Genomic DNA, 14,243 nt, shown 5'->3' with positions numbered 1-14,243 from the left:
TCCCCTCCGGTACTGTATCCCGGTGTCTATCAGGGACAGACCCGTCCCCTCCGGTACCGTATCCCGGTGTCTATCCGGGACAGACCCGTCCCCTCCGGTACTGTATCCCGGTGTCTATCCGGGACAGACCCGTCCCCTCCGGTACCGTATCCCGGTGTCTATCCGGGACAGATCCGTCCCCACCGGTACTGTATCCTAGTGTCTATCAGGGACAGACCAGTCCCCTCCGGTACCGTATCCCGGTGTCCATCAGGGACAGACCCGTCCCCTCCGGTACCGTATCCCTGTGTCTATCCCGGTGTCTATCCGGGACAGACCCGTCCCCTCCGGTACCGTATCCCGGTGTCTATCAGGGACAGACCCGTCCCCTCCGGTACCGTATCCCGGTGTCTATCCGGGACAGACCCGTCCCCTCCGGTACCGTATCCCGGTGTCTATCCGGGACAGACCCGTCCCCTCCGGTACCGTATCCCGGTGTCTATCAGGGACAGACACGTCCCCTCCGGTACCGTATCCCGGTGTCTATCCGGGACAGACCCGTCCCCTCCGGTACCGTATCCCGGTGTCTATCAGGGACAGACCCGTCCCCTCCGGTACCGTATCCCGGTGTCCATCCGGGACAGACCCGTCCCCTCCGGTACCGTATCCCGGTGTCCATCCGGGACAGACCCGTCCCCTCCGGTACCGTATCCCGGTGTCCATCCGGGACAGACCCGTCCCCTCCGGTACCGTATCCCGGTGTCCATCCGGGACAGACCCGTCCCCTCCGGTACCGTATCCCGGTGTCCATCCGGGACAGACCCGTCCCCTCCGGTACCGTATCCCGGTGTCCATCCGGGACAGACCCGTCCCCTCCGGTACCGTATCCCGGTGTCCATCCGGGACAGACCCGTCCCCTCCGGTACCGTATCCCGGTGTCCATCCGGGACAGACCCGTCCCCTCCGGTACCGTATCCCGGTGTCCATCCGGGACAGACCCGTCCCCTCCGGTACCGTATCCCGGTGTCCATCCGGGACAGACCCGTCCCCTCCGGTACCGTATCCCGGTGTCCATCCGGGACAGACCCGTCCCCTCCGGTACCGTATCCCGGTGTCCATCCGGGACAGACCCGTCCCCTCCGGTACCGTATCCCGGTGTCCATCCGGGACAGACCCGTCCCCTCCGGTACCGTATCCCGGTGTCCATCCGGGACAGACCCGTCCCCTCCGGTACCGTATCCCGGTGTCCATCCGGGACAGACCCGTCCCCTCCGGTACCGTATCCCGGTGTCCATCCGGGACAGACCCGTCCCCTCCGGTACCGTATCCCGGTGTCCATCCGGGACAGACCCGTCCCCTCCGGTACCGTATCCCGGTGTCCATCCGGGACAGACCCGTCCCCTCCGGTACCGTATCCCGGTGTCCATCCGGGACAGACCCGTCCCCTCCGGTACCGTATCCCGGTGTCCATCAGGGACAGACCCGTCCCCTCCGGTACCGTATCCCGGTGTCCATCCGGGACAGACCCGTCCCCTCCGGTACCGCATCCCGGTGTCCATCCGGGACAGACCCGTCCCCTCCGGTACCGCATCCCGGTGTCTATCCGGGACAGACCCGTCCCCTCCGGTACCGCATCCCGGTGTCCATCAGGGACAGACCCGTCCCCTCCGGTACCGCATCCCGGTGTCTATCCGGGACAGACCCGTCCCCACCGGTACCGCATCCCGGTGTCTATCCGGGACAGACCCGTCCCCTCCGGTACCGCATCCCGGTGTCTATCCGGGACAGACCCGTCCCCTCCGGTACCGTATCCCGGTGTCTATCCGGGACAGACCCGTCCCCTCCGGTACCGCATCCCGGTGTCTATCCGGGACAGACCCGTCCCCTCCGGTACCGTATCCCGGTGTCTATCCGGGACAGACCCGTCCCCTCCGGTACCGCATCCCGGTGTCTATCCGGGACAGACCCGTCCCCTCCGGTACCGTATCCCGGTGTCTATCCGGGACAGACCCGTCCCCTCCGGTACCGTATCCCGGTGTCTATCCGGGACAGACCCGTCCCCTCCGGTACCGTATCCCGGTGTCTATCCGGGACAGACCCGTCCCCTCCGGTACCGTATCCCGGTGTCTATCCGGGACAGACCCGTCCCCTCCGGTACCGTATCCCGGTGTCTATCCGGGACAGACCCGTCCCCTCCGGTACCGTATCCTGGTGTCCATCCGGGACAGACCCGTCCCCTCCGGTACCGTATCCCGGTGTCTATCCGGGACAGACCCGTCCCCTCCGGTACCGTATCCCGGTGTCTATCCGGGACAGACCCGTCCCCTCCGGTACCGTATCCCGGTGTCCATCAGGGACAGACCCGTCCCCTCCGGTACCGTATCCCGGTGTCTATCCGGGACAGACCCGTCCCCTCCGGTACCGTATCCCGGTGTCTATCCGGGACAGACCCGTCCCCTCCGGTACCGTATCCCGGTGTCTATCCGGGACAGACCCGTCCCCTCCGGTACCGTATCCCGGTGTCTATCCGGGACAGACCCGTCCCCTCCGGTACCGCATCCCGGTGTCCATCCGGGACAGACCCGTCCCCTCCGGTACCGCATCCCGGTGTCCATCCGGGACAGACCCGTCCCCTCCGGTACCGTATCCCGGTGTCCATCCGGGACAGACCCGTCCCCTCCGGTACCGCATCCCGGTGTCCATCCGGGACAGACCCGTCCCCTCCGGTACCGTATCCCGGTGTCCATCCGGGACAGACCCGTCCCCTCCGGTACCGTATCCCGGTGTCCATCCGGGACAGACCCGTCCCCTCCGGTACCGTATCCCGGTGTCCATCCGGGACAGACCCGTCCCCTCCGGTACCGTATCCCGGTGTCTATCCGGGACAGACCCGTCCCCTCCGGTACCGTATCCCGGTGTCTATCCGGGACAGACCCGTCCCCTCCGGTACCGTATCCCGGTGTCTATCCGGGACAGACCCGTCCCCTCCGGTACCGTATCCCGGTGTCTATCCGGGACAGACCCGTCCCCTCCGGTACCGTATCCCGGTGTCTATCCGGGACAGACCCGTCCCCTCCGGTACCGTATCCCGGTGTCTATCCGGGACAGACCCGTCCCCTCCGGTACCGTATCCCGGTGTCTATCAGGGACAGACCCGTCCCCTCCGGTACCGTATCCCGGTGTCCATCCGGGACAGACCCGTCCCCTCCGGTACCGTATCCCGGTGTCTATCCGGGACAGACCCGTCCCCTCCGGTACCGCATCCCGGTGTTGATCCGGGACAGACCCGTCCCCTCCGGTACCGTATCCCGGTGTCCATCCGGGACAGACCCGTCCCCTCCGGTACCGCATCCCGGTGTCCATCCGGGACAGACCCGTCCCCTCCGGTACCGCATCCCGGTGTCCATCCGGGACAGACCCGTCCCCTCCGGTACCGCATCCCGGTGTCCATCCGGGACAGACCCGTCCCCTCCGGTACCGCATCCCGGTGTCCATCCGGGACAGACCCGTCCCCTCCGGTACCGTATCCCGGTGTCCATCCGGGACAGACCCGTCCCCTCCGGTACCGTATCCCGGTGTCCATCCGGGACAGACCCGTCCCCTCCGGTACCGTATCCCGGTGTCCATCCGGGACAGACCCGTCCCCTCCGGTACCGTATCCCGGTGTCCATCCGGGACAGACCCGTCCCCTCCGGTACCGTATCCCGGTGTCTATCAGGGACAGACCCGTCCCCTCCGGTACCGTATCCCGGTGTCTATCCGGGACAGACCCGTCCCCTCCGGTACCGTATCCCGGTGTCCATCCGGGACAGACCCGTCCCCTCCGGTACCGTATCCCGGTGTCTATCCGGGACAGACCCGTCCCCTCCGGTACCGTATCCCGGTGTCTATCCGGGACAGACCCGTCCCCTCCGGTACCGCATCCCGGTGTCCATCCGGGACAGACCCGTCCCCTCCGGTACCGTATCCCGGTGTCCATCCGGGACAGACCCGTCCCCTCCGGTACCGTATCCCGGTGTCCATCCGGGACAGACCCGTCCCCTCCGGTACCGTATCCCGGTGTCCATCAGGGACAGACCCGTCCCCTCCGGTACCGTATCCCGGTGTCTATCCGGGACAGACCCGTCCCCTCCGGTACCGTATCCCGGTGTCTATCCGGTACCGTATCCCGGTGTCTATCAGGGACAGACCCGTCCCCTCCGGTACCGTATCCCGGTGTCCATCCGGGACAGACCCGTCCCCTCCGGTACCGTATCCCGGTGTCTATCCGGGACAGACCCGTCCCCTCCGGTACCGTATCCCGGTGTCTATCCGGGACAGACCCGTCCCCTCCGGTACCGTATCCCGGTGTCTATCCGGGACAGACCCGTCCCCTCCGGTACCGTATCCCGGTGTCTATCCGGTACCGTATCCCGGTGTCTATCAGGGACAGACCCGTCCCCTCCGGTACCGTATCCCGGTGTCCATCCGGGACAGACCCGTCCCCTCCGGTACCGTATCCCGGTGTCTATCCGGGACAGACCCGTCCCCTCCGGTACCGTATCCCGGTGTCTATCCGGGACAGACCCGTCCCCTCCGGTACCGTATCCCGGTGTCTATCCGGGACAGACCCGTCCCCTCCGGTACCGTATCCCGGTGTCTATCCGGGACAGACCCGTCCCCACGCCCCGGCTCTGGAAGTTTCTGGGTGCGTGACGCCGGTGTCTGTGCGGAGGTGCTTGGCTCCGCTGCTCCGCCGTTGCCTCCCCGGTTTCCCCGGCCTCCCCCCCCGGCCCCACTCACAGGTGGCGAGCGGCCGGTTTTCCATCGTGAACAGCAGCAGCTTCTCCTCCGCCGCCTCCATCCGCTCCGCCGCCGGCTTCCGCTTCCGGTCCCCCCTCTTAAAGGCATCGCCCTTTTCCAGCTGGACCTCGCCCCCTCGTTGGGGTTTTGCTTCTTTACTTGTCATCCCTCCCCTCCCCTTCCTGTCGCCCTCGCTTTTTCCTTTGGTCATGCCTGGTCTCCCCTCCTTTGTTAAAGGCACATCCCCTCCTCCCCGTTCTCTACACTTCCCCTTTAAAAGCTCTGTCCAGTTCCCTCTGCCAACCCGATCCATCCATTCTGTTTTCCCGTCGGCAAACTGTGCCCTTAAAGGCACCTCTGCAGTTTTCCGTCGGCCAAACTGCCATATTAAAGGCGTCACTTCTTTTCAGAATCAGGTGTAATAGCACCGGCATTTGTTATGGCTTCAGTACTTTGCAATACAGAATAACGGGGGAACCTGTGAATTACAGTAGTATATCAGTGTATAATAGTTCCATTAGAAACATAATAAAATAAAGTTTGTCTGGTAGAGTTTATGAGTTTCATGTCCATTCAGAAATTGGATGTGAGAGCGGAAGGAGATGTTCCTGAATCATTGAGTGTTTGTCTTGAGTGGAGTGGAGCTGATTGAGTTTACAACTCTCTGCAACTTACTTCGATCCTGTGCACTGCACCCCACTCCACGCCAGACAGAATGCAGCCAGTTAGAATGATCTCCATTGTACTTCTGTAGAAATTTTCAAGTGTTTGAGGAGACGTACCAAATCTCCTCAAAATCCTAATGAGAGATAGCTGCTGCTGTGCCTTCTTTGTACCACATTGATATATTGGGACCATGTTAGATCCTCAGAGATATTGATACCCAGGAACTTGAAATTGCTCACTCTCTCCACCTCTGACCTCTCTGTGAGGATTGGTTCCTTCACCTTAACCTTTCTAATGTCCACAATCAGTTCTTTGGTCTTACTGACATGGAGTGCAAGGTTTTTGCTGTGTCACCACTCAAGTAGCTGATAAATTTTGTTTCTGTATGCCCTCTTGTCACCATCTGTAGTTCTGCTAACAATAGTTGTGTTGTCAGCCGATTTATAGATGCCATTTGAGCTGTGTCTAGCCACACAGTCATGAGTGTAGACAGAGTAGAGCAGTGGGCTAAGCATACATCTCTGAAGTGCACCAGTGTTGATTGTCAGCAAGGTGGGGATGTTATTTCCGATCTGTACAGATTGTAGTCTTCCAGTTAGGAAGCCGATGATCCAGTTTCAGAGGGAGGTTCAGGGGCTGAAGTTCTGGAGATTTTTGATCAGAACTGTAGCAATGATTGAGTTTAATGCTGAGCTGTAGTCAATATACAACATTCAGACATTTGGGTATTTATGGAATACATCTATCCTGCACCTTCCTCATCTTCCCCAGAAACTCACACCATTGCTTTTCTACTGTCATCCCTGCCAGCATCTCCTTCCAAGTTACTTTGGCCAATTTCTTTTACTCCACTGAAATACTGCTACATCAGACTTTACTTTCTCCCTATCAAATTTCAAGTTGAACTCAATCATATTGTGATCACTGTTCCTCAGGGCTCCTTTACCTTAAGCTCCCTAATCACCTCTGGTTTGATACGTAACACCCAATCCAGTATAGCTGGTCCCCTGGTAGGCTCAATGACAAACTGCTCTGAAAAGCCATCTCTTAGGGATTCAACAAACTCACTTTCTTGAGATCTATTACCAACCTGATTTTACTGGTTGACCTGCATGTTGAAATCTCCCATGACTATCATAACGTTGCCCTATTGACACGCCGTTTCTCTTTCCTGTTGTAATCTGTGGTCCACATCTCAGCTACTGCTGGGAGATCTGTATATTACTGCCATCAGGGTCATTTTACCCTTGCAGTTTCTTAACTCAGCTCACAAGATTCAACATCTTCCAATCCTATGTTGCATTATTCTGATTTGTTGCCATTCTTTACCAGTAGAGTCACACCACCCTCTCTGCCAACCTTCCTATTCCTCCGATATAACGCTTAACCTTGGATATTAATCTCCCAACTACAACCATCCTTCAGCCACAATTCAGTGACAGTCACAACATCATACTTGACAATCTGTAATATTGCAACATCATCCTCCTTATTTCTTATACTCCATGAATTGAGATATAACACTTGCCCTTTTTGATTCTGCATCCCTAATGCACTGATACTCACCCTGCAGGCTGCAGTTTTGTCCTGTCATCTCCCTGCCCTTCCTGACAGCCTGACTACATACGACGTTTGTTTTTTTACCATCAGTCCTATCCTGAGTGTGTATCCTTTGGATATGTATATATCCTGATATGTACCAAGACATCTGGCTGCTCTCCCTCCCTCTTTAAAATGCAATCCGAGACATCCCTGACCCTGGCACCTGGGAGGCAACAGGTCATCTGGGTGTCCCATTCGAGTCCACGGAATCTCCTCTGTTTCTCTATCGAGTCCCACTTCCCTCTTCTCCGTCTTTCCCTTCTGCATCACAGACCCATGCTCAGTGCCAGTAACCTGGTCTCCATGTCATTTCCTTGGGAGCACATCCCCCACAACTGTATCCAAATGGTATACTTATTTTTGAGGGGAATAGCCACAGGGGAGCTCTGCGCTAACCTCCTATTCATATTTTCATTTCTTCTGACAGTCACCCAGACACTCGCCTCCTGCAACTTTGGAGTGACTACTTCCCTGTGACTCTGATCGATGATCTCCTCACTCTCCTGTACAAGCCGAAGGTCGTCCAGCTGCTGCTCCAGGTCCCTAACACAGTCTTCAAGGAGCTGCAGCCGGATGCACTTTACACAGATGTAGTTCCCTGGGAGAGTCTGGACTCCAGGACTCCAACATTCGACATGAAGAACACACAACAGGCATTTAGTACACAAATTCATCGGCCATCTTCGATATGCATTACGCGTCACTTCTGGCTTCTCCTCCTCCACCTTCTTATTCTGCCATCTTCTCCCTTCCGTTCCAGCCTGAAACTCTGACTGTTATTCATTTCCTTAGATGCTGCCCAACCTGCTGAATTGTTCACCCATTGTGTGTGATGCTCACTTATCAATCGTTGTATTTTCCTCAGGAACCGAATGGCCGAGGAAGGGGGACCCCTCGCCCATTGTGTGTGATGCTCACTTATCAATCGTTGTATTTTCCTCAGGAACCGAATGGCCGAGGAAGGGGGACCCCTCGCCCATTGTGTGTGATGCTCACTTATCAATCGTTGTATTTTCCTCAGGAACCGAATGGCCGAGGAAGGGGGACCCCTCGCCCATTGTGTGTGATGCTCACTTATCAATTGTTGTAATTTCCTCAGGAACCAAATGGCCGTAGAAGGGGGACCCCTCGCCCATTGTGTGTGATGCTCACTTATCAATCGTTGTATTTTCCTCAGGAACCGAATGGCCGAGGAAGGGGGACCCCTCGCCCATTGTGTGTGATGCTCACTTATCAATTGTTGTAATTTCCTCAGGAACCAAATGGCCGTAGAAGGGGGACCCCTCGCCCATTGTGTGTGATGCTCACTTATCAATCGTTGTATTTTCCTCAGGAACCGAATGGCCGAGGAAGGGGGACCCCTCGCCCTTTTGGAGGCCTTCACAAGGGCTTCCTTCTCAAGAACCCTGAGCTAAGAGCTTCCCCAAAGATCCCAGGACAAAGCCCCAACAAGGGGCAGCTCACAGGGAAGAACCTCCAGCTGCGCTCCGCCTGCACCCCGAGGGTCCCCGAGGATCCGGGAAGGTGCCAGTCCCAGCAAGACAGGGAATTGCCACGGCAACAGAGAGAGAGGCCTGTGGCTGCCCAGCAGAGCCCAGCTCAGGGGGAGCAAAGGAGCAAGGTGAAGCTGAAGTGTCAGGAAGCCCTCCGGCGGCAAAGCGACCTGCACAAGTGCCTGGATCAACTGACATTGATGGGTGGGTCCCACACCAACACTCTCTTCCTCTCCACCCAGATCCTCCTCTGTTTCCAGGGAGACGTTCTGGCCTCAGCAAGGGCCATGCTTGCTTCCATCAGTCCAGATTCTGGGAAGGGATGGTGCAGTTGCACAGGATGCTGGTGAGGCCGCACGCAGAGTATTGTGTTCAGATTTGGTTTGGTCGCCCTGCTATAGTACAGGTCTTACTAATCTGTAAAGAGTGTGGAGGAGATTGACGAGGATGCTGTCTGGACTGTCTGGTCTCCGTTACAGGCAGTTGTCCTGCTGGCTAGGTGCCTATTTCTCACAGTGTAGGAGACTGGGAGGTGACTTTCTTCAGTTTTGATCAGCTTTTGCCTTAGGAAAGATGCCATTAATCTGGAAAGAGTACAGAGAAGATTTACAAAAGTGTTGCCAGGACTCGAGTAATGGATCTCAAGAGGCTGAGGGTTGATCTGCTAGAGATGTATCAAATCAGTCTTGTTCCCATAGATTAGGGATCAAGAACTTGAGGGTATAGATTTAAGGTGTGGGGGGGAGATGTAAAAGGAACCGTGGGGCATCAGGTTTACACTATGGAGATATCTATGTGGAATGAGGTGCCAGAGGAAGTGGTTAAAACAGGTACATAAGCAGCTTTTAAAAGACTTGCATAGGTAAGTGGATTGGAAAGGTTTAGAGCAGCAATTCCCAACCTTTCATATGGCATGGACCCCTAACATTAACCAAGGGTCTGTGGCCAGATTGGGTGTAGAGGGGTAGGGGCCAAACTCCAGACAATGGACAAGCTTGGATGGGGCATCCCAGTCAGCACGGACCAGTTGGCCCGATGGGTCTGTTCCCTTGCTGTGTGACTCTAAATGGGAACACTTGACAAACACCATGACTGGCATGGAGTAGTTGGGCCAAAGGGGCCTGTCTCCAGGCTGTATGACCACACGATCCTTTCAGTCCAACCCTAAGAAGGTGATGTTCTACAGAACAGTCTGGTCAGTGTGGACTAATTGGGATGATCGGCCTGATCCCCTGCTGTATAGCTATGGTGATGTGTGACACACATCCAGTTCCTGAACCAGTGTGGATAACTTCACTCACCCAGTCTCTGACTCATCAGGCTCCTGAACCAGTGTGGATAACTTCACTCACCCAGTCTCTGACTCATCAGGCTCCTGAACCAGTGTGGATAACTTCACTCACCCAGTCTCTGAACCAGTGTGGATAACTTCACTCACCCAGTCTCTGACTCATCAGGCTCCTGAACCAGTGTGGATAACTTCACTCACCCAGTCTCTGAACCAGTGTGGATAACTTCACTCACCCAGTCTCTGAACCAGTGTGGATAACTTCACTCACCCAGTCGCTGAACCATCAGACTCCTGAACCAGTGTGGATAACTTCACTCACCCAGTCTCTGACTCATCAGGCTCCTGAACTAGTGTGGATAACTTCACTCACCCAGTCTCTGAACCATCGGGCTCCTGAACCAGTGTGGATAACTTCACTCACCCAGTCTCTGAACCATCAGGCTCCTGAACCAGTGTGGATAACTTCACTCACCCAGTCTCTGAACCATCAGGCTCCTGAACTAGTGTGGATAACTTCACTCACCCAGTCTCTGACTCATCAGGCTCCTGAACCAGTGTGGATAACTTCACTCACCCAGTCTCTGAACCAGTGTGGATAACTTCACTCACCCAGTCTCTGACTCATCAGACTCCTGAACCAGTGTGGATAACTTCACTCATCCCAACTCTGAACCATCAGGCTCCTGAACCAGTGTGGATAACTTCACTCACCCAGTCTCTGAACCATCAGGCTCCTGAACCAGTGTGGATAACTTCACTCACCCAGTCTCTGAACCATCAGGCTCCTGAACCAGTGTGGATAACTTCACTCACCCAGTCTCTGAACCATCAGGCTCCTGTACCAGTGTGGATAACTTCACTCACCCAGTCTCTGAACCATCAGGCTCCTGAACCAGTGTGGATAACTTCACTCACCCAGTCTCTGAACCATCAGGCTCCTGAACCAGTGTGGATAACTTCACTCACCCAGTCTCTGAACCATCAGGCTCCTGAACCAGTGTGGATAACTTCACTCACCCAGTCTCTGAACCAGTGTGGATAACTTCACTCACCCAGTCTCTGAACCATCAGGCTCCTGAACCAGTGTGGATAACTTCACTCACCCAGTCTCTGAACCATCAGGCTCCTGAACCAGTGTGGATAACTTCACTCACCCAGTCTCTGAACCACCAGGCTCCTGAACCAGTGTGGATAACTTCACTCACCCAGTCTCTGAACCACCAGGCTCCTGAACCAGTGTGGATAACTTCACTCACCCAGTCTCTGAACCATCAGGCTCCTGAACCAGTGTGGATAACTTCACTCACCCAGTCTCTGAACCATCAGGCTCCTGAACCAGTGAGGATAACTTCACTCACCCAGTCTCTGAACCATCAGGCTCCTGAACCAGTGTGGATAACTTCACTCACCCAGTCTCTGAACCACCAGGCTCCTGAACCAGTGTGGATAACTTCACTCATCCCAACTCTGAACCATCAGGCTCCTGAACCAGTGTGGATAACTTCACTCACCCAGTCTCTGAACCATCAGGCTCCTGAACCAGTGTGGATAACTTCACTCACCCAGTCTCTGAACCAGTGTGGATAACTTCACTCACCCAGTCTCTGAACCATCAGACTCCTGAACCAGTGTGGATAACTTCACTCACCCAGTCTCTGAACCATCAGACTCCTGAACCAGTGTGGATAACTTCACTCACCCAGTCTCTGAACCATCAGGCTCCTGAACCAGTGTGGATAACTTCACTCACCCAGTCTCTGAACCATCAGACTCCTGAACCAGTGTGGATAACTTCACTCACCCAGTCTCTGAACCATCAGACTCCTGAACCAGTGTGGATAACTTCACTCACCCAGTCTCTGAACCAGTGTGGATAACTTCACTCACCCAGTCTCTGAACCACCAGGCTCCTGAACCAGTGTGGATAACTTCACTCACCCAGTCTCTGAACCATCAGGCTCCTGAACCAGTGTGGATAACTTCACTCACCCAGTCTCTGAACCATCAGGCTCCTGAACCAGTGTGGATAACTTCACTCACCCAGTCTCTGAACCATCAGGCTCCTGAACCAGTGTGGATAACTTCACTCACCCAGTCTCTGAACCATCAGGCTCCTGAACCGGTGTGGATAACTTCACTCACCCAGTCTCTGAACCATCAGGCTCCTGAACCAGTGTGGATAACTTCACTCACCCAGTCTCTGAACCAGTGTGGATAACTTCACTCACCCAGTCTCTGAACCATCAGGCTCCTGAACCGGTGTGGATAACTTCACTCACCCAGTCTCTGAACCATCAGGCTCCTGAACCAGTGTGGATAACTTCACTCACCCAGTCTCTGAACCATCAGGCTCCTGAACCAGTGTGGATAACTTCACTCACCCAGTCTCTGAACCAGTGTGGATAACTTCACTCACCTCAAGGCTCATTCAGAAAGTAAGGAAGGCAAGGAGACCTTGCTTTGTGGATCCAGAAATGGCTTGCCCACAGAAAGCAAAGGATGGTTTGTATTCTGCATGGAGGTCAGAGACCAGTGGTGTTCCGCAGGGGTCTGTTCTGGGACCCCTCCTCTTAAATGTTGAAATCGAACCTGAATCCACCAGTTTCACTGGCAGCTCGTTCCACACTCTCACCACCTTCTGAGTGAACAATTTCCCTCTCATGTTCACCTTTCACCCTTAACCCACGACCTCTATTTCTAGTCCACCTAACCTCTGTGGAAAAAACTCACTTGCATTTAACTTATTTAAACCCCTCATAATTTTGTATACCTCCATCAAATCTCCCCTCATTCTCCTATGCTCTAGGGAGTAAAGTCCGAACCTAGTCAACCTTTCCTTATAACTCAGGTCCTCTAGACCTGGCAACATTGTTGTAAATTTATTCTGCACTCTTTCAAGCTTATTTACATCTTTCCTGTTGGTAGGTGACCAAAACTGCACACTATACTCCTAAGTACACCAATATCTTATACAATTTCAACATAACATCTCATCTCCTGTACTCAGTACATTGATTTATGAAGGTCAATGTGCCAAAAGTTTTCTTTACAACCCTATCTACCTGTGACGCAACTTTCAATGAACTATGGACCTGTATTCTAAGATCCCTTTGTTCTACCACACTCCTCGGTGCCACACCGTTCACTGTGTAATATCTGCCCTGGTTGGTCCTACCAAACCTCCCACTTGACTGCATTAAATTCCATCTGCTGTTTTTCAGACCATTTTTCCAGCTGATTCAGATCGCTTTGCAAGTCATGATAGCCTTCCTCCCGGTACACTACACCCTCAATCTTGGCGTCATCCACAAACTTGCTGATCCAGTTAACCGCATTATCATCTCAATCATTGATATAGATGATAAACAACAGATCCAACACCAACAAGAGGAAATCTGCAGATGCTGGAAATCCCAGCAACACACACAAAATGCTGGTGGAACTGCAGGTCAGGCAGCATCTATGAAAAAAAAAGTACAGTCAACGTTTCGGGCCAAAAAATTTCGGCAGGACTAGAGGCAAAATGCTGAGAAGCAGATTTAAAAGGTAGAGGGAGTGAAGAGAGAAACACAAGGTGAAACCTGGAGGGCGAGGGATGAAGTAAAGAGCTGGGAAGTAAATTGGTGAGAAGGCAGAAGGCCATGGAAGAAAGAAAAGGGGGGAGGAGCACCAGAGGAAGTGGATGGGTGGGCAAGGAGATAAGATGAGAGAGGGAAAATGGGATGGGAAATGGTGAGGGGGGGGGGGCATTACTGAGAAATCAATGGTCATGCCATCAGGTTGAAGGCTATCCAAGCCTGTTATTCCTCCAACCTAAGTGTGGCCTTATCATGACAGTGGAGGCCATGGATGGACATATCGGAATGGGAATGGGGAGTGGAATTAAGATGGGTGGCCACTGGGAGATCCTGCTTTTTCTGGTGGATGGACCTTAGGTGTGTGGTGAAGTGGTCTCCCAATCTCACTGACATACAGGAGGCTACACAGGGAGCACTGGATACAGTAGATGATCCCGACCTACTCACAGGTGAAGTGTTGCCTCATCTGGAAGGACTGTTTAGGGCCATGACTGGTAGTGAGGGAGGAGGTGTAGGGACAGGTGTAGCACTTAGTCTGCTTGCAAAGGTAAGTGCCAGGAGGAAGATCAGTGGGGAGGGATGAATGGACAAGGGAATTGCATGAGGAGTGATCACTGTGGGAAGCAGAATATTGAGGGGGGCAGAGGAATGATGTGCTTGGTGGTGGGATCCCGTTGGAGATGATGGAAGTTTCGAAGAATCATGTGCTGGACATGAAGGCTGGTGGAGTGGTAGGTGTGAATAAGAGGAACCCAATCCTTGGTTGGGTTGTGGAAGGATGGGGTGAGAGCAGACATGTGTGAAATGGAAGAGATGCAGTTGAGGGCAGCGTTGATGGTGAAGGAAGGAAAG

General features: G+C 54.6%; 1 protein-coding gene across 1 annotated transcript in view; it reads right to left on the bottom strand.

Moving 5' to 3' along the window:
- The window catches only part of trappc10 (trafficking protein particle complex subunit 10), a 98,593-nt gene extending 93,615 nt beyond the window's left edge, over positions 1–4,978 (bottom strand). The window contains exon 1 of the mRNA XM_059969020.1: positions 4,762–4,978. Within this exon, the coding sequence (XP_059825003.1) occupies positions 4,762–4,972 (211 nt within the window). The 5' untranslated portion in view covers positions 4,973–4,978. The remainder of the gene's footprint in view (positions 1–4,761) is intronic.
- Between the last annotated feature and the right edge of the window lie 9,265 nt (positions 4,979–14,243).

Source organism: Hypanus sabinus, chromosome 4, assembly GCF_030144855.1.
Source record: "Hypanus sabinus isolate sHypSab1 chromosome 4, sHypSab1.hap1, whole genome shotgun sequence".
Taxonomy (NCBI): Eukaryota; Metazoa; Chordata; class Chondrichthyes; order Myliobatiformes; family Dasyatidae; genus Hypanus; species Hypanus sabinus.
This window is presented reverse-complemented; position numbering and strand designations above follow the sequence as displayed.